Genomic DNA, 27451 nt, shown 5'->3' with positions numbered 1-27451 from the left:
CTCAACCTCACTCTCCATCTTGTTTAGAGAAATGGGAAAGAGGAACTGGTTAACTGTTAACAACTGACTAAATATCTCTCTCAAGTCCTTGGTTTCCCATGTTCCCAAAGTGTCCTCTTGGATGCCCCTATGCGAGATAAAACATGATGTGCCCTCTAGAGAAAAGACAATACAGTGGCCTGGCCTACTTGCTAGAAAAGTTTTTATGTGCTGGTGCCCACTTTTTTTTTTCCTCCCCTGCCCCTCAGACAGCCTGAGTCCGCCACTGTCCTATAACATGGGTCTATATAAGCTTAATATAGAGACAGCCCCTGCATGTTTAAATCTAGACCCCCAAGGTTTTATCCCTGTCTGTTATCATTCGTTTACACCAGTATCATTACTGCACAGCTGGAAGCTCCCTTTACCATTTATATACAATCAAAATATATGTACTTTTAGGGACAAAAACAGCCAGTGAGTTTTACTTCTGTTCTGCCCTTCTTCAGAAGACTCAGTCGAATCTGTGTTGTAAAAGAGAGAAATATTTTTCTAAACGCAGAGAACAAAGACTGAAATTTGCATTGATGGGTTGTAAGACTCTGGAGTTGCTCTAATCCACAATTTCATTTGTGTTCACTTTGAAGGTGTAGAGCAAAATATGCTCTTAAGTTTCTGAACTACCGCTGATAACCATAGTATATAGACCATATTTAGCATATGTTTTGCTTGTCAAATCCACCTAAAAATCAAATACGTCCCTGGTGTCCTCTTTTCAATACTGCCTGCAATGCACTGTAAAACAATAATGTTACAAATAAGGTTTCATCTCTTTCAAGGACATAACAATAGTTCCACTCATCTATAAATACTGCTTTATAGTTGTTATACTTCTGTATTTTGCTATTTCTTACGAATACTGTCTTGTCTGCTTGTCTTTCTTACGCCATTTTGTTGCCATGTTTTTTATGTTGTACGTCGTTCTTAAAGAGTCATTATTGTGGATGTTATGCACAATCTTATGTTTTATGTCTAATGTTTTGTTCGGCATGAGAATTTTTCATTTTTCGTATTGGTTAATTTATATGTTATTTGTTCTCCCGACCTTTACACCAATGAGACTTACTGACTGCATATTTTTACCTAACTTACTATTTTCTCGTCACATTCCAGGCCTGGAGCGGGACAAGTTTGACAACAAGACAGTGACTTTTGAGGGCCACATCAAAGAGGAGCACAACATGTGGCACTACCTATTCTTTATTGTGCTGGTAAAAGTTAAAGACTCTACCGAATACACAGGCCCTGAGAGCTACGTGGCTGAGATGATCAAGGTAAATGAAAAGCACAGACACCCTAAAACACACATCCACCATCTCAGCGCAGGCCTACTTTTTTTTTTTTTTTGTAAATGGGTTACATTAAGTATTAGACCATTCTGTCTTGGAATAGATTACAGTCTGGTGCAGCCAACCTGATCGAAAGAGTAGTAAGATGGGCGTTTATCTAGTAGTATCTATGATCGAATAGACTTTATGCTACTGAGTCAGACTTGTAAACCTGTACAGGCCCATCTCCCACACCTTAGTACAGTAATGTGTTCCTCTTTTCTAATCTCAACTGACAGAAATGCCAGTCACATTTAATGACACAGACTGTGCAGACAAACAGGAAGTCAACAAGATGGTACATGAGTTATGGTCTAACCCTAAAACTGATCAAATCATGATAAGGAATCGTTGGAACAGAGCTTGTCAACCAGTGTCATCTGGAGTTCAGATATATGCACTTGAGGGTAGTGATGGGACAACCGACTCTTTTACATGAGTCGGTTCAACCGGACGGTCGTTGGTTGGCCTACCGAGTTAATAGATTCGGTCACCGGTTCGCATGCCCTCGGCAGCAGGAGGGGGGGTGGCGTGATCGCGTTCCCCCGCCAGGAACCAAGACACCGCAGAAGACTTGAGCGGTTGCGGTTACATTCGGTCTCGACATACTATTTACACACTCCTACTGACCGACACTAGACTCACGCACTGGCCACGGTTACATTCGGTAGCCTGGTGGGCGGTCTCCTCGTGACAGTCTAACTACCATGTAGCAACATTCACTTCTAACATTTAACTTAACAGAACTACCAAGATAACATTACGTGTATTTATAGGTGATATAATAATTTCCCCTTGGTAATGTAGCCTATGAATTTCCATGAACACAATTCTAAAATGCACGAGACATAAAGGCTTCTGCTATCGGTTGATAACTCAAACTTGCCGAGAAACTACACATCCGTTTGATTACATAGACTCATGCATTAAGCACGGTTACGGTCTTGTTCAGTAGTCTGGTGACAGCCTACCTACCATGTAACAAACATTTAACTTAACATAACTACTAAGATAACATGACGTGCATTTGTATGTGAGATCCATCGATAATGTAGTCTATGAATTTGTATGCACACAATCATCTAAGATGCACGAGAAATAAAGGCTTCTGGGATCGGTTGATAACTCAAACTTGCCGAGAACCTTGACACCTGTTTGAAAATAGACTCATGCAGTACCCTCGGTTACGGTCCTTACGGTCTCGTTCAGTAGCCTGGTGCGCGGTCTCGTCGTGACAGCCTACCTACCACATAGCAACATTCACTTCTCTAACATTTAACTTAACATAACTACCAAGATAACATGACGTGTATTTGTATGTGATGTACTTCCCCATCGATAATGTGTGAATTGCCATGAACACAATCATCTAAGATGCACCAGAAACCAGGCTTGGTTAATAACTCAAACTTGCCGAGAACCCAGACACCGCTTGATTACATGACTCGAGCGGGCCGGCCGGTTGCACAGTTGCATTCGGTCTCGTTCAGTAGCCTAGTGCGCGGTCTAGGTAGCTCATTTCCTGATTGATTCTACCACCACCACTCCAGTGGAGGCGCTAATGAGCTAGATTACTACACACACAGTAGCAGAAGAATACCAGCTTCACACAACGGCACGAATGAAGTAAAAGAAAAAAACAGGAGTGAGTCGGTTCATTGACATATGGCACTCGAGTCTCCCGGTTCAGTGACACGAGTCGGGTTAATTAACCGGCTCTTCGGTCAGTTCGTCAACACTACTTGAGGGAGGTCACGTGATCAACGATTGCAATGGTCACTCAAGGCTAAGGCTCCTCACCCATCTCTGTATTTTCATTGAAAAACCAGGTCTATTCCTTCTTCTTCGACATCAATCAATTTATTTGTTGCCACAGTGACTCAGTGAAATGCCTGCAGGCGCAAAAAAGTAGGTCTCGTTGTCGTCTACCCAGACACCGAAATCTGCTAGCATGGCGGCGGCTAACAAGGCTACTGATGCTAGCGCGGACCTAAACGTGGAAAACGTTATAGCCAGGGTCTTGGAAGGGCAACGAGATATGCTTGAATCAGTGGTCCGCAGCGCAGTGAAGGATGCGTTAGCAGGAATTGATACCTTGCTGCAAAATTATCAGAACAGAGCTTGAGAGGCAGGGAGCTATACGTGATCTGGTGCAACGAATGGACAAGACGCAGAGAGAGAACAGGCAGATGAGAAACATGGTGAGTGCCTGTGTTGATGACCAGAAGAAATTTGAGTATAAGCTTGCCGAAATGGAAGACCGATCCCGACGCAACAATGTACGCATCATTGGACTAAAAGAGGGCAGTGAAAAGGATGACCCAGTTGGGTTCCTGCAAAATCAGTTACCGTGTGGATCTCCGTCCTTACAGAACAAGGCTATCATCGAAATTGACAGAGCACACAAAATCTACGGCAAGGGTACAACGACACGTATTCTGATTTTCAGGTGTTTGAGATATCAGGACCGCCAAGCAATCCTTCAGGGGGCGAGACAAATACAGCAGAAAGGCCCGATTTGTGATTCCAACGCAACACTATGCTTTAAGCCTGATTACAGTGCACTCACTGTCCAGCGGCGCCAAGGATTTATAGGAGCACAGAGTAAGCTACATGCTAAAGGCGTCTCAAACTTCCTTATTTATCCGGCCACCCTGAGAGTGACACACAAAGGGAGAGTGCTAACCTTCACTGCAGCCAAGGATGCGGACGTTTTCTGTCGGGAGTTGGATAATGAGGACGACCCAACTTCCACATGGGCCACTCCGCGGCTGGACCCAGTGCCGGCGGTGGAGATCAAACCCGGGCCCGCTGCATCGAGGAGTAAACCTCTATATATGGGCGCCTGCCCTACCAACTGAGCTATCCGGGCGCCCAGTTCTAAGGTTTTTTGTAACATTGTTCATGTTTAACATAAGAGTTCACCAGACCTGTTTCATTTAACCTGTGACTTTAGACAGGCGGGGCAGTTTTGAGCTGGAGTTTTGCGCGAGCTGCGTTTGATGTGGCCACGTATCTTACAAATAGGGGAGGAGGTCTGCGGTCTCAGAGGGTTAGGGAATTTATTTTGTTTGTTATGTTTTTACCACACTTTGCTTAGATCTAACAGTTCACCCTTTGCTACAAACGTATCAGCGAATTCCGGTAGGGTACACGAGACATGTATGCGTGTATATTTTGAAGATGGCTGAACTTTCAATCCTTTCAGTTAACATCAGGGGGCTAAACGGGCCGATCAAACGAGCTAAATTCCTGGACAACTTAAGAAGAAAGAATATAGATGTAGCGCTTATACAAGAGTCACATTTACGTAAAAGAGATGTAAATCGCCTACAAAATAAATACTACAAGATTGCTGCTTCATCTAGTGACAACACCAAAACCAAGGGCTCCATTGTGTTACTGTCGCGGAAATGCGCACTCACCGTAGATAAAAGTAGTAAAGATTTTTATAGGCAGGATATCTTATAAATGCACCACAATAAGGAGTAGGAAAATAGCCTTTGTTTCGGTATATGCACCGTCTACATAAGACGTAAGCTTTTTCCCACGTCTAACCAATGAATTGCTCTCTCTCAATGAATATTCACTAATTATAGGGGGAGACATGAATGCAGTGCTAGATTTAAATCAGGATAGATCAGGCAACCACACAAAGGCCTAAATACACACATCAGACATGTTTAGAGCAGTTGTGGAATCCCACCATTTTACAGATGTATGGAGGATGCACAATCCTACTAGTAAAGATTACACCTTTTTTTCCGCACATCAGCACACCCACTCCCGCATTGATTATATTTTGTGTTCTAGTGAGCTTAAGGCAATGTTCCACACAATAGCAATAGAACCAGCAATTCTGTCTGATCACAATGCGCTGATAACCACATTCCACTGTGATATGTTAGGAGAAAGATCTAGAAGGTGGCAATTTAATATCTCCCTTCTCCAGAACACAGCTTTTGATGCAGAGTTTAGAGCCAAACTAGCTGAGTTTATATCAATCAATACTGACTCAGTTTCGGACCCGGCATTCATTTGGCAAGCAAGCAAAGGATTTATTAGAGATTTCACATCTTCCTTTGCGTTCAATTTGAAGAGGAAAAAGAGAGGCAAGGATTGCGGAGTTCGAAGAACGTTGTAGATCTCTAGAGCAGTCTCTAATGACGTGTTTTTCTAAATCTACACATACTCTTTTGGTCACAAGTCAAACAGAGCTGAATGATCTGCTAAGAAGGAGAGCTGAGTTCATAATGCACAGAGTGAGGCAAAATTATTATTTTAATGGCTGTAAACCAAGCAAGTTGCTTGCTCTGAAATGTAAACAAAGCAAATCCAGAGCTACTATCAACAGCATCCACACAGACCGAGGTATCTCAACAAATCCTAAAGATATCAGCGCCAATTTTCAATCCTTCTATTCAAAGCTGTATGAGTCCTCCTGCAACCCAGATCCGACACAGTGCCAGGAGTTCCTAAAAGAACTAAATCTGCCTCTTCTTGACCCAGAGGAGGCAGAAGAACTGGGTCAACCAATAACGTTAGAGGAACTTAAATCAGCATTAAAAACAGTTAAAAAAGGGAAAATGCCGGGGTTGGATGGAATTCCATCAGAACTTCTTCTACAGTACTTTGACATATTAGGACCTATCATTTTACAAACTTTAACCTTGGCCATAGAGATGGGTACTTTTCATCAACAAACCAACACTGCATTAATTTCCGTTATACCCAAAAAGGGCAAAGATCTTACGGAGTGCTGAAATTACAGGCCCATCAGTCTCATTGGGACCGATATTAAGCTCTATTCCAAAGGCTTGGCACTCCGCTTAGAACACTTTATTGAGAAGCTAGTCCACCCCGACCAATCAGGTTTTATACCAAAGCGTCACGCTGCAGACAATGTACGCAGATTATTTCATGTAATAGAAGAAGCCAGAAACCTTCCAACAACTGCAGCAGTTTTATCAGTGGATGCGAAAAAGGCCTAGAGTGGAACTACTTGTGGTAAGTAATGGAGAGGCTTGGTTTGGGGGCCAAATTCATTGACATGGTGTGTACTTTATATGCGAATTCCACGGCCATAGTCTCAACCAATGACCATTTCCATTTCCCATCGAGCGGGGCTCTCAACAGGGTGCCTGCTTTCCCCATGGGCGCCACCAGGAATTTTGGGCCCCATGACAAAAAATCAAATTGGGTCCCCTCTGCACAGCTGTTGTCACCACATCTCTAGGATCTAACTGTCTCATCAAAAGCTTTACATAACTCTAATTAAAGGCTTGCAACTGTCTTGCTTCTTGTAGTTCAATACAGTTAATATATATTATATTTTATATATATATTATATAGTATATTTAACTTTTACTGCCAAAAACAAGTAAAAACAAAGAGATCATTAATTTTATTATTATATTTGAAATATATATACTGAATGATGATGGTTTAATACTTTTATATTAGTTTTTAACGTATTTTTTGGGGCCCCTGTCAGTCATAGGCCCTTGGAAATGTCCTAACCTTCCCCGGCACCCCAGGCTTTCCCCCATGCTGTTTGCAATCTCTCTTGAACTATTAGCCCAAGCCATAAGGCAAAACATAATCTATAATGTACAGAATAAATCCAATAGCAGCTCAATATCATTATTTGCAGATGATATTGTGTTGTGCATCTCTGATCTTGAGGACTCTATTCCAAAAATCCTTAAGATCTTCAACTAATTTGGCTCAATCTCCGGCTATAAAATGAACTGGAATAAATATAATCTTCTTTTATTGAACAACAGGCATGTGACATCAGCCATTAGTGTTACAGTACCAACCCAAAGCAAAATTATATATTTGGGTATCATCATACACGCATCGCTACAGCGAGTTGTCCAGGACAACTATGAAACTATATTAAGTAGTGTTCAAAGGGATCTGGCCAACTCGCTGCCGGCATCAATGCAGTCCAGGATTGCTGTTGTTAAAATGAACATAGTTCCTCGTGTGAATTTCTTAAGTACAATGATCCCCTTACCCCCACCAATACATTTCTGGAAGAAACTTGATACTTTAATCCGGCAGTATATTTGGAATAATAAACAACCTAGGCTAAAATACTCTACCCTGCAACGTACCACAAACACGGGAGGCTTGGCCCTCCCCAACCTTAAAATGTATCACACAGCCTTTCAGCTACGGGCCCTCAGAGAAATAGAGCAAAACCTCACTGGAAGTCTAAGACTGCAAGATCTTGCCTTTGCAGGGGTGTGTCCAAAAAGGTGTATGCTAACCTATGGCCCTATTATAACCAACACATTGACCAACTTTAAACAGGTGGAGGAACAACTACGCTACACCAATAAGTGGCATTTGAATACCCCAATATGGCACAATGCACACAGAGAGCTCTGTTTGTTTGTTTGTTTTGTTTTGTTTTCCTCAAGACCGCAGAGGGTGGGGGGTGGGAGAGGGTTTTTGTTCTTGTTCAATTTGTGTTTCTCCGTTCTCTGCACCGTCTGCTATTACCTGTCACACGTTATGTCATTTGTTTTGTATGTCTGAAGGTGCCAATAAAAAAATTTATCACGAAAAAAAGATGTATGCACTTGATTGCCAAACACTAGCACCTTCCTTTTAAAATTAACAATACTTTATGTGACATAACTTAGCCTTATTCACTTGTAGTAAATGTACAAAATTTTGTGGCTGATATGCTTGCTCTACCACAGGAGCACAACCTGGACTGGTTCCCACGGATGCGCGCCATGTCACTGGTCAGCAGCGATGCAGAGGGGGAACAGAATGAAATCAGGAACCTGCAGGAGAAGCTGGAGTCGACCATGAGGCTGGTGGTGAACCTGTCTGGACAGCTGACTGAGCTCAAGGAGCAGGTGACAGTAAATCATGCCCTACCTCATTTTCGAGTATATCATCCATGATTAATTTTTCTTTTACCTACATTTGAACCAGCTAGCTTTTCTGAGACATTTTTATAAATGTCCAGCTATTGGGAAGTTATTGACAACCTGCACCCTAGTACTGTAATTAGTAGGCAACCACGTTTTAATGAACAATAACATAGGAAGAGTTATTGGGGATTGACTCAGACAACCTAGGCAAATATCTAAATTAGTTTATTTTCAACTGTTCTGTTCTCTTTCTGCCTTGATTGTTTTTTTTATGCAGAAATAAAAAATGCACCGTACTTCGTCACACTATGCAACGACAGTTGTCTTTTCAATAGGTTAACAAAATTAAAAATATTATTCCATTGTTAAGGCACACACATTTTGCCTCTGAGTCTTAAAAGACTAAGTTTGACACTTTGAGAAATACACTTTAATACAGTTAGATGAGCAATCGATACCACTCGTGTATGCACAGTAAATAGGAGGCTACTGATAGCAGCCAGTTAGCTAAGCCTAGCATAAAGACTGGAAACCGAAGGAAACAATTAGCCTTGCTCTGTCCCAAGGTAAAAAAAACATGCCTACAAGCACTCCTAAAGCTCACTAATTAACCCCCGTAAAACTACAATTTGTCCATTTTTACTTTTTACTTCAGTTTTTGTGCATCTTAAATCCTCCATTGTTTTTATCCATGTTTGCTAACTTGCCGTCTTCATTAAACTACTGTTTTTGTTTCCCTGTGAAGATGACAGAGCAGAGGAAGCAGAAGCAACGAATTGGTCTTCTTGGTCATCCCCCTCACATGAACATTAATGCCCAGCAGCCTGCCTGAGGGCCCGTGGGGCCAGTTTCACCAGTGCCTAAGCACTCCTGTCAGTGCACCACGTTAGACAGGAGAATGCCAAATCATGTCCGTCTCCAGTATGTATTTAAGTTGATGTCTGACTGTATACTTCACCAGAAACACCTACAACATGTGTGCTTCTGAGTGTCTGTGTAAAGTGAAAGTTATCTGAGTATGTTACTTGCGGTCTGTAGTGTGGATGTGTTTGTGTGGGTGGAGTGTGCACCAAGTGCCTCAATCCAGTCCTGTGGGTTTAGGAGATGAAAATACTGACTTCAGCTTTACTGCCCCAAATGCCTTCTGCATTTTACCGCATTGACAGCATGCCAAAGTTTAGCCATTGTTCATGAGGGGGTATTCCTTTCAAGTGGCCTTGTATCGAGCCTTTAATCCTAAGTGTTGCATCAGCAAACTCAGGTCAAGTGGATTTGAAGGTTCGTATGAACCCATTTTGCTTTTGTCTGACAGCAATAGGAATGCTTAATGATACAGTATGTCTGAAAAAGAATATACTTTTACAAAGTTTCTTAATGCTGTTATAAAACCTATACAGTGTTCTGTTTTTCATTCATTATCACTTTCACATTTTTTTGCAATCTCAAATGAAGGTTCTGCTCGTTCCAGGTCACTTTAGATTAAAAAAGGCTTTTGAGGGGACATTACTGATAAAGAGAAATAATACTGACCTGTTAGTACCTTCTATTATTTTGGATAACAAACCGTATGGACCTACTATGGAGAAGGAGCGAACCACGTCACTGCTTCGCTCTGAGGCTGGTTCCATGTTGTGCTCAATAATAGTGATATGTAGTTACATTGGAAGCACACTGTAAAACTAAATTTATAGGATTTGGGGAGAAATGTTAGAATGTTAGTTAAATTAGATGTATTCTTATCTGCACTAAATTGTGTAATCACCCTTTCATTCATTTAGTCCTTAAGCACTGATATTTTCTGTAGCACACAAATGAATGTTACGTCACTTTGTAAAAGACCCACTCGATAATGACTGTTTGAGTGTTTGAGGGTATGTGAGGGGAAAAAAGAAGACTAATAGATGTCATTTGGAGTGCTGCTTGACCAAACTAAACTTTTATACTAATATATGGTTTGTGTCTGAATTGTACATTCCATGCTTGGAGTCTATTTAAATAAACAAGTGTGTAAAATAATCTGTGGGTGAAATAAACTGTGGGTGAGTGTTAAACGTTATCCGCATCAGTGTGGAAGTCGAGGCATGACCAGAAATGCAAGACTAAAGTTAATGAGGATGTTGGCATTTTATTATCTGTCTAACTGATTATTGGTTGACAACTTGAGTCGTATAATTTTGAAAAAGGGCTGCAGTCAGATGAATGAAGAGCCTTACAGAAGTAAATTTGGGAATTGCCGGCAGATGAAATCTGAAATCTTTTGTGTGGTCCTCTACAAATGAGGAAGTGCACTTATCTTGTTATGAGGAAATATGTTAGCATGTTGAGTTAAACAAGGCTTGCACATTTTTACTTTGAATTTGACCTTTTTGGATTTCATCACAATACAGATGGACCATATATAGAATTTTTAAATTGTAAAACTGCCTTTTTTTCCGAAGACTGACACTGTATTATAAATATAGTTTTTATTAAGCATACACTTTGCACCAGAAGAGAATTTTACTTAAAATGTTAGTTTTTTGAATTGCCCATTGTAACACTTTTGACAACATTACCATTCAAACATCTTGCCATTTGTCAGTGGGCTTATTTATCACATAAGTACTGTAAATACAATATTTTTAGCAGCTTGTGTCCAGTTATACATTTTACCAGCATACAGTACATATCAGCATACAGTACATCTCAACTTTATGAAAAACGTTTTGTCAAACAGAATAAATACTTTTTGGCTTTATGCTGAAAACAATTAAGGGCAAAAGGTGTTTTCCACAATATTCTCCAAGAATGTTACAAGATACAAGTGAACTAAAACAAAGGTGCCATTATCGGGATTTTTGTTTTAATCAAATTCAGTCTTAAATTGTGTTCGATTTGCCCACTGTCTTCAAGGGGCTTTCCGTCATTGTTATTTAATTACAGCTGCAGCACTGTGATGTGTGTTATGGCCATTTTGTAATTACTGAGTCCTGTAGCCCACCCCATTTCTATTTAATTCACTACACTCTAGGAATTTTCTAACAGACTCTGTTTGAATCAGTTGAATGAAGACCCTCACTTGTTGCTGGGAAAGAAACTACTTTCCTTAAACTATTCGTAGAAACAGTGTTTCTACGAATACAAATAGTTTAAGGAAAGTAGTTTCTTTCCCAGCAACAAGTGAGGGCCTCATTCACTTGGTTCACATAAATAGATGTACACTGTTTCACATAAATACAAAACACGACATTTAACCATACAACAAAACCATACTACAAACACTAAATATAACATCAGACATTATGAAAAGTGGATGCAGTGCAAACAATTGAATTGCTCCCTTTTACAGTCGATCCAGGTACAATGAGGCCTACTTAGAACCCAAACTCTGATTTAGTAGTTTGAAAGACTGAGGAACAAAATAATTCCTGAACCTGTTCAATCGCATTTGTGGAACTCATCTGTGTGATGGCAAAAGCTCATATTCTTCAAATAAAATGTGAGAGGGATCTGGTCAATATTATCAGCAAGAGACAATATTCTTTGCAGTTTGAAAACTTGACTCAAACGTTTGATCCACAATCTTTGAGCAGATCCATAGCAGCCTGGCTGAACAGAGAGACAACTGTACCATGCACCGATTCCATTCTGCATTACACTTTGTGTGATAGATTGGAAAAATAATAATAGGATCTGTTTATTTGCTTCTCAGTCTCCTATGATGTTAAATCATGAAATCCAAAGTTTGGAGGCTGATGGATCTGATGGTTATGAAAATGTAATTGTGATTTGAAATATTGTTTATTAAAAATAAATATATGCTGCCAAGCTTTCCTTTGTCAGGGAGGTTTGTATAGCCTCCTGAGTCTCATCTGGCTTGAGAGACTAGATTTTGTGTTCCTATCTTGAAAAAACAACTAATTGTCCCCAAACGACTATAAGCAGGAGTTCATAGGATTCAGTTACTGCAGGGATTTAGCTTAATGTGATTTCCAGGCAAAAATCCTGAGAGACATGTGGCCAAATGGAAGAAAACAAAACTTGAGGGAGGAGAAAATGTTGCAGCTTTTCTCCAATCACATCATAATTCCTGTGATAGATATTTGTTTACAGCTTCACAAACATCCATCATTCTAGCTTCAATAGGAGGACATTAATCAACATTGATTTGAACTAGCAGAAGAACAAATTATGGATTTTAATGGGATTATTAAAAAGAAAAAAGAGCTGCTCAGGCTTGGCTGAGGTGCTGGAGCTAAAGACAATAAAACTAATGGGGGAAAGCATCCGCACACTCACATTTGGCACAGACTTAAGTATGCGGATGCCCCATTAGTTTTAATTTTAATAAGATTAAGAAAAGGTCTTGCACCTTGATTATTGTGACCAAAACGTGAAGCCACACTCCCTGTTTCCATGTGACATCAACAAACTGTTGATTATCTTTGACTATAGGTGCTGTAATAGACCTGCAATAGTCTAATTGAGTCTGGAACTGTGCTTGTTTATTACATATATGACATAATCAAACCCTATTGTATTTTTACATCAAAATATCCTATTCTTGTAGAAAAAAATTATGTTAATGCGAGTTTAAAGGCTGTTAAGCTCTTATTTTAGCTTATTTTTGGGGTTATTAGAGATATTTTCTGGTAAAGGGAAATTGAGGAATCATGATCATGTTGTATATGTCAACAACCCTGTCTTTATACGCCTTTTTATTTGCAAGAGAAAAATTACTTCATGAAAGTCAGCATTTAAAAAATGGTGTAAACAAGAGGGATCTGTCTGTGCTTACAGCCTGCAGCAGACAGGTGCAGCCGCCGTGTGCTGGGTGCCTGGATGTGGCCTGCAGGCTCCCTGGGCCATGAGGAGATCAACGTGACAGCCGACACTGCCTCATGACAACAAACACTCACTCACTCCACACACTCATCCACGCACAGGTGCACGTGGATCTGCTATTATTCCTTCATAATTAATGAAATGTTGAATATAAAACTATATATAAAAAAATATCGATGCATCATAAACACTCATAAGCACAGTTAAAAAAAATGGCTTAATTTAACTTGATGACATTTTGTAGCATTACTGCTTTATAATAATCCTGCTGTATATTACTAGTATAGTAGCTACTAGTAGGCTATGTATTGTATATCTTCATTGGCAGTAGCAAGCACCATCTCCTGTGCACTGGTTCGCTGCCAGCACGTTCCCCGCGCCGTGCTACACACAGCCTTGTTTCCATCCACTTCAGCATGGTGGTACACGAGATCGGACACGCGCCGCCCTCCGCTCTGACGTCCGCCGCCGTCCGCCCACTGGCTCCTTATCAGTAGAAAGAGGGCCGTCCCTCCGCCGAGGATACAGCACCGTTTAACACGTGAGCCTCATGTGACAGAGGTAGGTCAGGCGAAGCTGAGAGTCAGAGGGTTTATTTAACTCGTCGCTCTGTCCTCCCCCACTTTCCCAACGCGCCACCAACAGGGTTGCCTTCTTTCTGCGGCACGATCGCGGCGCATGGAAATCGCATGGACTAACTTGAAAACATTTTTACACGCAAAATAATCTTTACGTTAGTACGACAAGTATTAAATATAATGAGAAAATAATACTAATCGTTACTGGTTTTTTTGGAAGCATTTTAGTGCATTTCACTAGCTTGCTTTTGCCAACTTGTTTCATCACGTGTAAATAGATGATTTTTTATTTGTGACCGCATTGGAAAAGTACCTCGACTTTACTGCGTAATTGGAGAAAAAAAAAAACAATGGAGCGAATTCCAAGCGCGCAACCGCCTCCTCTGTCCAAACACCAGGCTGATCTGTCAGACGTGCAGGGGTAAGGAAGACCTTTATACTTTGACAAAATGCTTTCCTCAAACTTCTGTAGCCTGTCTATATCATACTTCACCAAACCATTACCACATCCCTCACTGTTGTTCTCTCTTTGTATTTCTTTAGGGTGGATTTCCCGATGTATGTTTATAAACCCAGACGAGGAATGAAGAGAGGAGAGGAGAGCAAGGTCCGTTATTATTTTGCTTGTTGTCAACATGTTAAGTTATAACCACAAATATGTTATTAATGGGTGTGAACTACAAGGGAGGAACTAGGCTGGCAGTAGCCCAGTAGTCCCATAAATGGTTGTGCTAATTTCTGCTATGACATAACTCCTGGAGTCCTCCCTATCGGAGTGACTGCCTCTTATCATAAACAACTATAGTTGTGTGCTTTCAGATCAGCTGAATTTAACCAACAATGCCGTTTATTCTTGCAGGACACCTACAAGCTGCCTCACAGACTTATTGAGAAGAAAAGGCGTGACCGGATAAACGAGTGCATCGCTCAGTTGAAAGATTTATTACCAGAGCACCTGAAACTCACTGTAAGTTCATGCTGTGGCTGGGAGGGATGATGGGGTTCATTGTAGTGACATGCACCATCGAGTGGCTATTCAGTGGTATTGCATTCTCTGTGCTGAGTGCGTCAGCAGATAGTGAATGACAGCTCACACTAAAGAGGATGTGTCTTCTGTTATGTGTTATTGTTTAAACTGGGGATTTAAAAAAAAAAAAAAAAATTAAAATACAATACCCCGTAAAAGTAATTGCAATATAATTCATATTCTAGACTGAACATTATTTATAAATATTGAGTATGATATATTGAATATTTCCTATTGACTATTTTTGCCTTTATGGTTGCTGCTGTAGTGTTTTGATGACCAGACAGCCAAACTCATGTGTACATGAGCAGTAAAACGTAGTCTCCATGTGTTATATAAGAGGTGAGGATGTGCTGACTGTGTGTGTTTCCTACAGACTCTGGGCCATCTGGAGAAGGCTGTGGTTTTAGAGCTTACGCTCAAGCATGTGAAAGCCCTCACCTCTCTTCTGGAGCAACAGCAGCAGAAGATCCTCGCTCTGCAGAATGGCATGCAAATTGGTGAGCTGCAGATCACTCAAACGCACGCACGCACGCACACACACACACACACACACACACACACACACACACACACACACACACACACACACACACACACACACACACGCACGCATGCATGCAGCAGCATGGTTTTATTGGACAGAATGCAAATGACCGAGGTGTATACTCAATGGCAGGATTATGCAGATTAGAATACAGGCAAATAAGTTACTTCTATACCTATATTTGTTGGAAAAGAGACATATGTGTCAAACTGCAGAATTTCTGATTGTGTGGTTTCTTGTTGTCTTTACAGAGCAGTCTTCTATCAACCAGGATAAGTCAGAGGAGCTGTTCTGCTCTGGCTTCCACATGTGTGCCAATGAGATGCTTCAGTATCTGGGCAATCATGAGACTGATGGAGACTTCACACCATCCCATGTGATCAATCACCTTCACAAGTTAGCTGCAGAGGTGCTGCAAAGTCCGGTCCGACCCCACACTCCTCTCAGCCCTCAACCTGAGGAAATCCCTGCCTACCACCAGCACCAACCTCACAAGGAGATGCCCGCCAGCTTACCCCCGAAACCCAGGGAGGGCTATGGGAGGAACTGTGTGCCTGTCATCCAGCGGGCGTACGCTCCACTAAGCAGTGAGCAGAGTGGCAGTGATACGGATACAGACAGCGGCTATGGGGGAGAGCTGGAGAAGACCGAATCTGGGGCGCCACAGAGGTGTCCAGATTACTACGTTCAGGAGAGCCATCTGAAGCGAGCGCTGGGCGAGAAGCAGAGCTCCAGCATCAAGCAGGAGGATGACGAGCCATGCTACAAACGACCCCGGGGAGAGTCGTCTGAGGATGAGCTGCTCTCTGGTGGAGAATCATCAACATCATCGTCCTCTAGCGGTTATGGCAATTACATGAGCATATCCCCCAACCATCCAACTCCTCCACATCCCCTCTGCATGCCTTTCTACCTAATTCCACCTTCTGCTGCAGCCTACCTCCCAATGCTTGAGAAATGCTGGTACCCCGGGGCCGTGCCCATGATTTACTCTGGTTTGGGAGTCTCTGCAACCACCATGTCCAGCGAAAGACCATCTCCACCTCAGCTAGTTTTGTCTCCCAGGGGAGGCTCACCTGCCCCAGCCATATCTCAGACCCCCATGGACTCCCCTGCCCTCCTTCAGGCACTAAAGCAGGTACCACCCCTCAACCTGGAAACCAAAGACTGAGAGCTAAGAGAACAGGGGTGAAGAGATTATCCTGTTCTAGTACCCAGGAGTAAAGACAGTAGTAGGAATGAGAACATGACTGAGCCTTTCCATAATCCATCCTCATTCCTGTCCTCTGTTCCTCAGCCTGGAGGTCAAACCGAAAACTAGAGGACTTGTAGAAATAATCAAGAGGAGATGGAGGAGAGGCAACATCTGTCCACACTCGGAGGATGCAAAGCTCTGGTTGAATGTTAAATGCTGGTATTACAAATGTATCATATAAACTGGACCTGCTCTGCACACACACACACACACACACACACACACACACACACACACACACACACACACACAGACACACACACACACACACACACACACACACACACACTTGGTTGAATGTAAAGAAAGATACTTTTTAGACGCTGCTGATAAAGTATAAACGCTGATCACACTGATGCATCTCACTTGTAGCTGTTGCAATAGAGACACGTCATCTTTGTACTTTAGAAAGTGTTGCACCAAATGTTAGCGGTAATATTCCCAAAGTTTGTTGCCTATGTCCCTTAGGTCACGATGACTGGCACCATAAGATACAAGGTTTTCCTTAAGTGTGTACAGACAAAAGCAAGGGTACACCCTATGCACAGATGAAGGAATGGGCCACCACATGAACTCACTGAATGAGAAGTCTTGTTTTTCATTGACAAACAGACAGTTAAGATGGCTTTTCTGTAATTATTGTTCATAGACTTCTTGTACATTTCTATTTTTGATACCTGTTCTCGCACTCTGCCTCTCCGGAAGGAGAGAAGGTGGGCAGAGTGTGGACAATTGTACGTTGTGTACTCAGAAACTGTGTACATACTGTAGCACTGTGCTGGACCTGCATACTCAACATCTGTTTCTGCTCAAGTCAAACCTGGTGTTTGTTCTTGCTGTTGCCTTTTACTTGTGAAAAGCTGATAAATCTCAGATATTTATTCTCTGTACTATGTATGAATACTGGAGTCAAAGGAGTGAGGACGAGAGAAGCTGAATGTAAAAGTTTTACCCGAAGACTAGTTTTCTATAGAAAGAGGTACTTGAGATTTTATATTTTAGGACCTACATGAAAGATGTTTGATGTACATATTTTGTCTATAAATGTTGGTATACATTATATAAGTGTATTAAAGTATTTTTCTTTCCCGTGGAAAATTGCTTCGACTGTATGTATATGAAAGAGAAGGGGTGTGTGTGTGTGTGTGTGTGTGTGTGTGTGTGTGTGTGTGTGTGTGTGTGAAAACATCAAACAATGAAACGCAATCTGTTCTTTTACAGCACCACGGCATTCATGTCACCGGGAACATTTATGTAATGGCAGATCTGTAGCCTCTTCTCTCCTGCTGGTTAACTGGCTGTGCACACTAATACAACAAGTCAATGGACGTGAGTGTAAACAGTTTCAGTTAATCTCCTGAGGCAATAATCAGGATCCATCTGCATCTTGTCAAAAGCCTGGACAGGGAGACATTTTCTATGTTTTTTGTTGGCTCTATGATTCATTACTAAATTATTATCCCAGAGTTGCGACATCTCGCTCTATATTTACACTCCCAGCACTAAAAACGCATAAACCGAAACAAATCACTACAACATGTATTGTGCAATCAAATTTTACTGCTTTGCATATTTCAGCTATGTGATTACACTTACAGTCAACAAGGCTTATCTTGTGCTGCAGATTTCTACATTCTACATTCTACACAGGCCCAGCGTATCCAATGTCAATCATAAACTCTTCAACCACATATTGTTTCCACTATAATTTCTGAGCTGTATGAGTATTGTTTCATTCCATATCTAGTTTGTTCATTCAAACTGAAGTCAAAGGCCATGTCATCAGTTCCTTCTAAACCCATTCTCTTTTTTGTTTTAAAGATTATTTTTGTGTGGGCTTTTCCCTTTATTTGATAGTGACAGTGACAAGAAAGGTGGGAGGGAGATGGGGGATGACACGCAGTATAGGGCCGCAGGTCGGATTCAAACCCTCAGCCTACATGGGGCGCACGGTCTTACTGAGTGAGCTAGAGGCCGCCCCCTAAACCTGTTCTCTTAGTTAAGTTAATTTTCAGTCATTTGTTTCAGTAGGACTTCCATGTTTTATTGCTGTCATGAGATATAATTTTCAAGCTGATTTTAGAGCTTTTTTTTTTTAGAGCTATTTCAGCCAGTTTAACCATTTTCTATGGGCCTAGTTAATAATGCTTTTAACACTTATGCCAGTAGTTGGGTGCTGGAAGCCTAGGGGTTAAGACACATACCATATAACCACAAAATCTCCAGTTTGACCTTCGTTGCACGTCATACCTATCTCACCCTCCCTCATTGTTTCCTGTCTGTTTCTAGTTCTGTCTATCTGTTCAATTAAGGGCAAAATTGCCACCAAAGAAAAAATATATATATATTTCAGTTTGCAAATTTTAGTAGTTTATTATTTTAGTCATGTAATTCAGGCAAACACCCTGTGTGTGTGTATGTGTGTGTGTGTGTGTGTGTGTGTGTGTGTGTGTGTGTGTGTGTGTGTGTGTGTGTGTGTGTGTGTGCTTGTTTTACTATATTCGTGGGGTCCAAAAACCGGGGAATACAGTATACTTGTGGGGTCTGCACAGCCTTGTGGGGCCTAAAATGCTGGACCCCACAAGGTTAAAGGGCTGTTTGAGGGTTAAGACTTGGTTTTAGGATTAGGGTTAGAATTAGGTTATGGTTAGGGTGAGGGGCTAGGGAATGCATTATGTCAATGACGGGTCCCCACAAAGATAGTGAAACAAACACTTATGTGTGTGTAGAGGGAACTACCGCACAGGCAGTTTTGATCACTTTGCTAGGTGTTTATATATGTCTGTCTGTCTGCAGCCAGATTTTGTCACCGCGACAGCGTCGCAACTGTTCAAGATGCAGTCACAAAACTTTACAGGTGTGTAGTTGACACAATAAAAGCCGAGTTCAAAAATGGGTGTAGTTGATTTGGCGTCAAGGTTGATGTGATCACATTGTAAGATGGTCTCTAGTTGACAATAAATTCAATTTATGTGGTCAAATATGTGGCAAGTAAATGTGTATTGATGTCATTCAGGAATGGTCTATTAATCAAGCAGTGGTCAAACGTTTCATGAGCATCGACACTGCTGTAGCTCTCCAAGTTTACTCTTTTTTTAAAGAGGCTGAAAGACCAGATAAACCAGGTGTTGTTGAAGATGTACCAACATCTGGATAACAACTGCCAATTCCTTCATTTTTAATACCCTCTCCTTGAAAGGCTTTGGCATACACATGCAGTTAAATCATTGAGCCTAGATTCCCACCTGCTGGGCATTTAAAACACCTACAATCTGCTAATATAAAACTAATTATTTTTCCAGTAATCATTTCATTATATTATTTTCTGCCCTGTCACATTGGACTATTTGCTGCACTGGAGACACTTTAATTAACTCTTTTAACTTTTTTGTTTGTTTCAATACAAATTAACGTCAACACAATATTGATTGGTGTTACATTCATAACAGGATCGTAAAGCATATACCAGGGTTTAGATTCCAGTCAGCCAAACTAAGACCTAATTACAATTTACCAGTGACATATATGGTATGTTTGACACTTTACTCCTAATACAAGAAGGTAAAAGTACTCGTATTTGCCTTGCAAACGTAAAGCCCTACGTGAATGATTTGAAAATCTCACTTGACAGAATCAACAAAAATCTGATAATAATTTTAATGGTACTACAATCACATACTGTGTTGTGATTATAATATGTAATTTGTTGTTCATTAGGCTCCAGCCTATTAAAATATAAATTGATAACAATATTGTTTCTAACAAAACCTCTTTATCACTTTCTACTGATTGCTTTCCATCTTTTCAACACATAATACCTCTAGTATTTATGTTCTCCTGTGAATTCTCCTTTATATTTGGCCATGCTATGCCTTTGAGAGCAGAGGAATAACTGATGCCTGTGGTGGCTGGGATGAGAGGACATGTTTGGATTACAACAGGCAGTGCTTCCAGCCACAATGTTTGGTCGCAAGCTAAAGACCTCCAGGGTAGGAAGGGGACCCTGAAGTGAAGGAAAGACCCGTGTAGGTGTCCTGTGTTGGGGTTTAAAAGCTGTCTGGGGAAGGAAGGATCTAGAGATATGTGATCCATGGCCTGGGTTGGCTTGAGATGTGCAATCTGACATGCTGTGAGGGGGGCAGAGGGAAAAGGAAAGGCTCCGTGGGACCAGAGTTGCCCCGTTGGCACCGAGACTCAAACCCAAACGAGGCGCTTTCCTCTGAGGTTCAGTGTGTACCACCAGAGGCTGTTCCCACACCAGATTGCGACAGAACCTGCGAACACAGGAGGTATTCTGAATTTCTGTTCTCCCATGACATTCCCTCTTAGAAGATGTTGATTTCAGCTGCCTCTTTTTCTCTCCAACAGCTCGGTTTTCCTTGCCTGAGTGGCGAAAAGCAGAGACTGCATAGGATTTCTGACCTGATGGTTTATGCGTCATTTCAACCTCTTCTGAAGATGACTGGTCTGGAGGGAACTGGATGGTGAGAGGTGGGTTAGAAATAACAGTTTGTCTATGAAGTGGAGGTCTGGATCGCCTAATGGGGGCTCCTTCCACCAGCAGGTTCACTCCCACATACTGAGGAACTTCAACTGCAGCCTAGGAGGGTGATAAAGTAAGACAAATAAATGCATTTGGTGTAGCATCTATAGTTCACCTGGAAATGAACACCTATTGCATCTAGCATGAAGTTTAAAGATATTCCAACCTGTTTGAAGATTAGCTGGAAGCCTCCTGTGTAAGCACTAGGATCAGTCCGTCGGTCAAGCACAACCCTCAGTGTGTCCAGCTGCACAGCAGGGCAGAGGTGAGCGGTCACAGTGGTAGAGCAGGCCATAGTCGGACTGGCATTGATCTCCAGAAGCCAAGGCCTCAGATCTCTGCCCAATATAAAGTCGGCTCCGTAGAGCTCAAAGCTTGCCTTGCGGGGCTCGACCAGGTCCTGGGCTGTCTGCAGGGCGGAAACCACCGCTTGCTGCATGCCTGGAATCACCACTGACTCCCACTCTGCCCCACGACCCTGCCGCTGCAGAAAAGCCCTAAACTGAGAGCAGGACCACATATTGTCCTCAGGCACTTCTGGATGACGCTCACAGGATGGCTGAAAGTGCTTTTGGATGGAGTTGTTGCACAGGTGGACTGAGCTAAGGAAAATAACCAAGTAGGTAAGGCCATGAAGGTATGCGTAAGTAAAATGTGCTTTGAATGAAATTTTTTCCTACTTGCATTGTTAAATTAATACCTCCACAAAGCACTCTAGATACAAAATACAGTAGGTCAAGTACAAATCTTATAGTTAATATATTAAATTTGTATCTCTCTTTTGTCTGACCTGTCCAGAGTTTTTGTCGAGTAGGGCTGAGTAGAGAACCGCAGGTAGCACTCTCTGTAGAACCAGACAGTCAGAGGGTTCCAGTCGGTGACGAGGAACCACTGGCGGATGTCAAACTTAGTGCCATGGACCAACAGAGGACGTTCCAGGTATTTCTGAACCACCCACTTACTCTCCTTAGGCAGGGCTCTGTCACTATCCACAAGTGCCAAAATCTCATCCAGGCGATTCATACAAATAATACCTGGGTGGTTGAGGAGACATGGAGAAGAAAAAAAGCATCAAAACTGACTTAAATCAAAACTGCAATAAACTAAGAGGGCATTGTGTTTCTGATGACCTTCTAAACAAATAGCAGGCTAACATTCCTTTACCATACTGAAAGTGAGGGGAATTGTGGGCATTATCATTTTATTTTTTCTAATAAACGTAGTAAAAGGAAGCAATAGTAACATCTGCATGTCCCAATTCTTGTTGCAACCATAATATTCACAAGACAAATCAACACGGTATGGTTTATTTCAGTATCGAGTATAGGGTAAGTCAAAGATTAATATATAAGATCACCATGTAACTATTTTTGTTTTCATTTATTTTTAAACTCACCTCGTCCTCTTGACTTAGCACCTGGTTTGATGATCCAGATGTTATTTAGTCCATCTGTATCCAGCTGAGGGCAAATCTCCTGCAGTCTGATCAACATGGCCTGGCAGCGCTCCACAAACACACTGCTACCCCTGATCAATACACCTTCACTACACACAAACATTAGACTCACAGATTGAGTTTATTAATGTGCAGATTCACTAAATCTTACTGTCATGTTTTACTTCATGTGCTCGCATACTGTACAGTGCTTATGTAAGTAGGCATACTGTATATTTGCAGCAGAAAACATGACCAATAACAATACCAATGAATATTAAAACCCTTCATTTTTGAGTGTTGTGTTAATGGACATTATTGTCCAAAACACACACAAGGGAATTGGAGGAGCTACTCGCAGATCTTTTAGATTTTAAATAGACAGTAGTGTTCTGAGGGTGTAGCTCAATGACGTCTGTTTGCATATGTGTTTATACAGCAGGTCTGCATCAATTTCCTGTATACCAACTGTCAAAATAGTGCGCTATAAATATTAGCATGCGGCTTATGTTACGTACACAGTGACACAGTGCTGTCTACTTTAATGCAAACCCTAAACCTAACTGCCATATACATATGTACTGTATGTGTAACTCTCTTCTGAACCTCACCTAAAAAGAACAAAGTATGTATATATTGTTCTTTAAGATACATTTTAGGATGATTTTTACATTTTTTTAATGACCTATATTCATTTGATAAGCTGATTTGGGCTGTCAGTTCTGTGTGACCTAAGAAAGGATCATTCTAGCAAACCCAAGAAGCTAGTCTAAGAAAACATACTCACTGCACAACCATGTAGTAGTCTTGCAGAAACTCTGCCCACTGCTGTTCCTCCACCGAGGGTGGTGTTTCTACAGTTACATCAATGTCAACGTGCTCTAAAACACTGAGAAACTCTTGACACACGTGCAAAGCCATGTCGATCATTGCTGGACCAACAAATCGATGCTCCACATTATTCAACTCTGTAGAGACAAACAAGATTGGCGTCATAGAATCATGGCTATCAATTACCATCAGAGACACTGTTTTTGACTTTTTGTTCCCCACCCTCTGCTCCGTCACTCCTCCATCTGCTTGTCTCTACCACATGCTGCAGCAGGCTGGTGCATGCTGTCCTCTTGAAATCATCTTCATTGTGACAGAAAACAGGGAGAAGATAAGAGCACAAGAAAGAGAGCAAGGGCATACAGTTTTGTTAAAGATGATACTGTAGCACTAATAAAACTAAGACTGCTGGTGTGATTAGTCCACTTGTAACTTTGTGCATTTATTTTTCCATGTTCCATTAACACCTGGACACATCTTGGAATCTTTGATAGAGCACAATTTTGGATATGTGTTAATAAAGCCATACAGCAGACAGACCTATGAATGCATGCTTTTCATCCTCTGCCCCAAGTCTGTAGCATCTTGGGAAGAAGGTGTCAGGATCTCCTGTATCAAACCACTGAAGGTTACGCAGGTTCACACAGAGCCCGACCTGAAAGAAACATACATACAGTACATAGGAGATAGATTACTAGTTGACTTTTGGCCAAAGTTAAAACTTGTATTTTAATTTTTTGTATAAGAGATGAGACCTTGGTAGTAAACGACCCAGAATTTGCATAGTGATTGGTCATTTGGTCATTCCGTAAGAAGCGACAGTCTATGTAATCCCGACGTGTTGTCCAATGGAAATATGTTGTTTCATTTCGAACCAGGCGAGACTAGAAGAAGTTAACAACAAATTAAGTTAGCGATCTGACTGAGCTAGAATGCACAGCATGATGAAAACAGACACATGAAGTAATGCAGTATATCCAGTATCATGTTGGTTCACTTGAATGTTATCTTACCATGAGGTCATACATGTCATCAAGGTTCTCCTCTTTCTCGCTTTCATCCACTCTCTCTGTAAAAAGATAAGTGAAGACTGAGTGTGTGCGTGCACGCAGGCTTATGTTTGTGTACAGGGGTGTGTTAAGAGGGTAGGGGTCTTTGTTATAGGTTGGTGTCTGTAATGTAGTGCAAATGTATCATTTATCAGGTGTGGGGGTATCCATGTATCCATCTAAACTAGTGCTCCAATTACATATACACTAACCCCTCCTGCACTTTCAGCTTTGACAGTTAAGAGAGAATATTACTGATCTCTCTTTTAGAACAAACTAAACTGACAGACAAAAAAGACAGACTGATAATACTTTATTTGTATTACTGTCTGCAGGGTCTTATAATACACATCCATTCTTTCCCCAGTATCTCAGTTGCTTATATACAGCTGAGACCAGTGAGATTTTAGTGTGTTATTGGCATGAACACTGCATCTTGTTTCTAATAATAAATGTCTCATTTCGTAGCTCTTAGGACTTTGTCCTCCATAGCCTTACCAGTAGCATCAGCACCGACATCACCATCATCACCATCCTCATCATTGCCATGGCAATGAGGGGCTCTCTGGACAGGATGGGATAAACGACGTTCCACCCACCCTCTGGCCCATAAGGCAGCACGGATCACAGGGTAAGGTCCCTGCACTGAAAACACTTTCCTCAGCTGAGAATGAGTGAAAGAGATATAGAAAGAGTCAAATAGGACACATAGCACATGAGAGGATAGTGGGTTAAAATGCAGAGGTGTTTCAGTGACGTCTGGCTTGGACATATAATCACCTTCACTGCTTTCTCTACCAGCGTTTTAGCTGTTTTTAGCCTGTCTGGCTTGATTGCTGGCAGGCTTGGCACACTGCAACGTAACCTCCCCTCCACTGGAGCTACTGTGGATTGTAACACTGAGATAAACTGCTTGGTCAAATTTCAGTAGAAAGTAGCTGTGAACATGCATGTGCATGTATTTGTATATGCCGATTTCTATTCAGTTACCTGGTATTTGTTGCATGTTATGTTAATATAGTTCTCTCTTTAGCTGATCAACGTACAGTGCTCAGTTCTGTGGGAGCAGAAATATGTTCAACAGCATTATTTCAACATCATATTGTTTGCTTATAACTCCTTGTGTGATCCATCCATTGCAACAGCTGTGGAAAACAATAGTAGCTAATCTAAGTATCAGAATTGCCAGATTTATAGGTCTGGGATGAAGTTGGGACAAATTCTGACATCCAGTGTGTCTCTAACAGCTATTTACACCCCACCCCTGGCTGTGTAAATCAGGTAGCTCATTGGATGAATGGGTCAAACATAGGACTTTCACTCAGGAGACTGGGGTTTGTATCCCATGAGAAACCTGCTTTTACATTAAGCTGACTTGTTATTTTCGGAGTTTCGCGACTTCTTTTATGTTATTGGCCGTTGGTGTGCCACCTTGTTGTAGCAACTTCAAGTTAACGTTACAAGTGGATACCGTTGTGAATCCAAGCAAAAATACTTGGTTAGTTTTAGGAAAAGATCATGGTTTGGGTTAAAATAAGTATGTTTGTTATGTAAGTTAAGTAATCAATAAATAGATAGATAGATAGATAGATAAATAGATAGATAGATAGACAGATAGATAGATAGATAGATAGATAGATAGATAGATAGATAGATAGATAGATAGATAGATAATATAATATAGAAAGACAATATGTCGCAGTTTTTCGCAATAAGATAATAAGATATTGTGCAGCCCTAGAATAAACAGATAAAACATGATATGAACTACATGGCACCTATGTTGACTTGTAGCTACTGAAGAAGGATGTAAATTGGGTCAAGCAGGCATCTAAATCTGGACAAAGATGACTGGCTGTCACATCTTCTCGCTGGCATATGCGCAAAAAGGCGCACACACACGCACGCACGCACGCACGCACGCACGCACACACACACACACACACACACACACACACACACACACACACACACACACACACACACACACACACACGGGCAGACACACGGGCAGACATGCAGTTCATAGCCATGCACAAATATAAAAGCCAGTAGGAAACACATTTACAGTAAGCTATATCCACGATGAACGACCGTGGATTTACGAAGCTCTGTATGATAGCTGTTAGACATACCAACTGTTTCTCAACTACTCCTCAAACAAAAACAGGAGATATTTTACTTTGAACATATAATATACGAACCTAATGTTGTCTTCCTTCATGCTCCCACTGACCGATCCCATAACAACCGTGCATGCTCCCACAGAATGTTTACTGTTGCCACAACAACCGTACCCAGGACAGGAGAAATGGGACGCCGAGCAGGTCGATGAAAAATCTACCACCTCTAGCCATGCGTTGAATAAAATGGATCACTGTAACTGACGCTATCAGTTTAACAGTGTAGCTCACACGTGTAGGCGACATGCCCCAGCCCAGATCAGTTAGACCAGACGCGATACACATTTGTGTGGACATATTGCAGTCTGAGGACCTTTTTGTTTGTCAATGCGGCAGGAGAACAGTCACTACTTAATTTGTTCTGATCCAAAGAGAGTTAACGCTGAGGCCAATGTGGATGTTGCTCAGTTTAATATGTTTTGCATTCTTATCAATAGGCGAACATCAGCAGTGGTTAAAGAGGAACTATTTGTCCTGCATTTTAAATAATACGCCTGTATTGCCGTCACTCTGCCAGACATGTGCAAAGCACATACAAGCTTTGTGACATGTAGGCCAACATGGATTATAGCAAACATAGACCAAACATATCCATGGACCTATCCTACTTTGCGCAATATTTCACCTTCCCACAAGGTGGCATCCAAGGCTTTCTAGTATGTCCTGGTGTGTGTTACAGGGTCAATAATGTGTTGTTCTCTGGTTTCTTTAATGTGCTCACTGATCATTTTTGCATTCATATTTTACTACTGAATAATATATCGCCATTCCATGTCTTATCAGCTCATTTACAATATCATCTATACAGTTACGTAGGCTACAGACTTTTTCAGTGGTAGAACATAAAATAAATACTGTAGGCTAAATTTTGAGGTAGCCTAGGTCTGCTTTAAGCCTACTTGTATTTCCATTTGAT

At 41.4% G+C, this 27451-nt stretch overlaps 3 protein-coding genes across 10 annotated transcripts in view; 2 read left to right on the top strand and 1 right to left on the bottom strand.

The window, feature by feature from the left end:
* The window catches only part of LOC116065778 (inositol 1,4,5-trisphosphate receptor type 1), an 85219-nt gene extending 74940 nt beyond the window's left edge, over nucleotides 1-10279 (top strand). For 5 of the 6 annotated variants that reach the window (XM_031321433.2, XM_031321439.2, XM_031321428.2 and 2 more), the window contains 3 exons: nucleotides 1153-1313; nucleotides 8084-8245; nucleotides 9009-9259. In XM_031321433.2, the coding sequence (XP_031177293.1) occupies nucleotides 1153-1313; nucleotides 8084-8245; nucleotides 9009-9095 (410 nt within the window). In that variant the 3' untranslated portion in view covers nucleotides 9096-9259. Of the gene's footprint in view, nucleotides 1-1152; nucleotides 1314-8083; nucleotides 8246-9008 lie in introns of all 6 variants that reach the window. The other variant, XM_031321421.2, reaches the window with a different exon arrangement.
* A 3346-nt stretch (nucleotides 10280-13625) lies between these two features.
* Nucleotides 13626-17592, top strand: LOC116065769 (class E basic helix-loop-helix protein 40-like). 2 transcript variants are annotated; one of them, XR_004897723.1, is made up of 6 exons: nucleotides 13626-14086; nucleotides 14209-14272; nucleotides 14525-14632; nucleotides 15069-15192; nucleotides 15491-16533; nucleotides 16566-17592. XR_004897723.1 is itself a non-coding variant. In XM_031321410.2 (5 exons), the coding sequence occupies exons 1-5, from the start codon at nucleotides 14016-14018 to the stop codon at nucleotides 16408-16410; spliced, it is 1287 nt and encodes a 428-aa protein (XP_031177270.1). In that variant the 5' UTR covers nucleotides 13626-14015; the 3' UTR covers nucleotides 16411-17592. The 2 variants fall into 2 exon arrangements, 1 of the variants encoding a protein (XP_031177270.1); XM_031321410.2 differs by having other exon boundaries at nucleotides 15491-17592.
* Nucleotides 17593-19881: 2289 nt separating this feature from the next.
* Nucleotides 19882-26567, bottom strand: ttll3 (tubulin tyrosine ligase-like family, member 3). 2 transcript variants are annotated; one of them, XM_031321395.2, is made up of 14 exons: nucleotides 26557-26567; nucleotides 25343-25409; nucleotides 25133-25251; nucleotides 24851-25016; nucleotides 24317-24372; nucleotides 24059-24187; nucleotides 23844-23958; nucleotides 23526-23606; nucleotides 23260-23440; nucleotides 22434-22582; nucleotides 21828-22071; nucleotides 21204-21639; nucleotides 20917-21094; nucleotides 20452-20768 (listed from the first exon to the last, which is right to left on the bottom strand). In XM_031321395.2, exons 2-14 carry the CDS (start codon nucleotides 25356-25358, stop codon nucleotides 20689-20691), a joined length of 1950 nt encoding a protein of 649 aa, XP_031177255.1. In that variant the 5' UTR covers nucleotides 25359-25409; nucleotides 26557-26567; the 3' UTR covers nucleotides 20452-20688. The 2 variants fall into 2 exon arrangements, with proteins under 2 accessions (XP_031177245.1, XP_031177255.1); XM_031321385.1 differs by having other exon boundaries at nucleotides 19882-21094.
* Between the last annotated feature and the right edge of the window lie 884 nt (nucleotides 26568-27451).

Source organism: Sander lucioperca, chromosome 6, assembly GCF_008315115.2.
Source record: "Sander lucioperca isolate FBNREF2018 chromosome 6, SLUC_FBN_1.2, whole genome shotgun sequence".
Taxonomy (NCBI): Eukaryota; Metazoa; Chordata; class Actinopteri; order Perciformes; family Percidae; genus Sander; species Sander lucioperca.
Note: the sequence above shows the minus strand (reverse complement) of the source record. Positions and strands in the feature narration are given on the sequence as shown.

Coding starts and splice junctions, on each gene's coding strand:
- ttll3 (XM_031321385.1), bottom strand. Junction 24,188..24,316: donor ATGACATGTATGACCTCATG/GTAAGATAACAT, acceptor AACTTCTTCTAG/TCTCGCCTGGTTCGAAATGA. Junction 23,607..23,843: donor TGAAAAGCATGCATTCATAG/GTCTGTCTGCTG, acceptor GTCACAATGAAG/ATGATTTCAAGAGGACAGCA.
- LOC116065769 (XM_031321410.2), top strand. CDS start 14,016: ATGGAGCGAATTCCAAGCGCGCAACCGCCTCCTCTGTCCAAACACCAG. Junction 14,273..14,524: donor AGAGAGGAGAGGAGAGCAAG/GTCCGTTATTAT, acceptor TTATTCTTGCAG/GACACCTACAAGCTGCCTCA. Junction 15,193..15,490: donor GCAGAATGGCATGCAAATTG/GTGAGCTGCAGA, acceptor TTGTCTTTACAG/AGCAGTCTTCTATCAACCAG.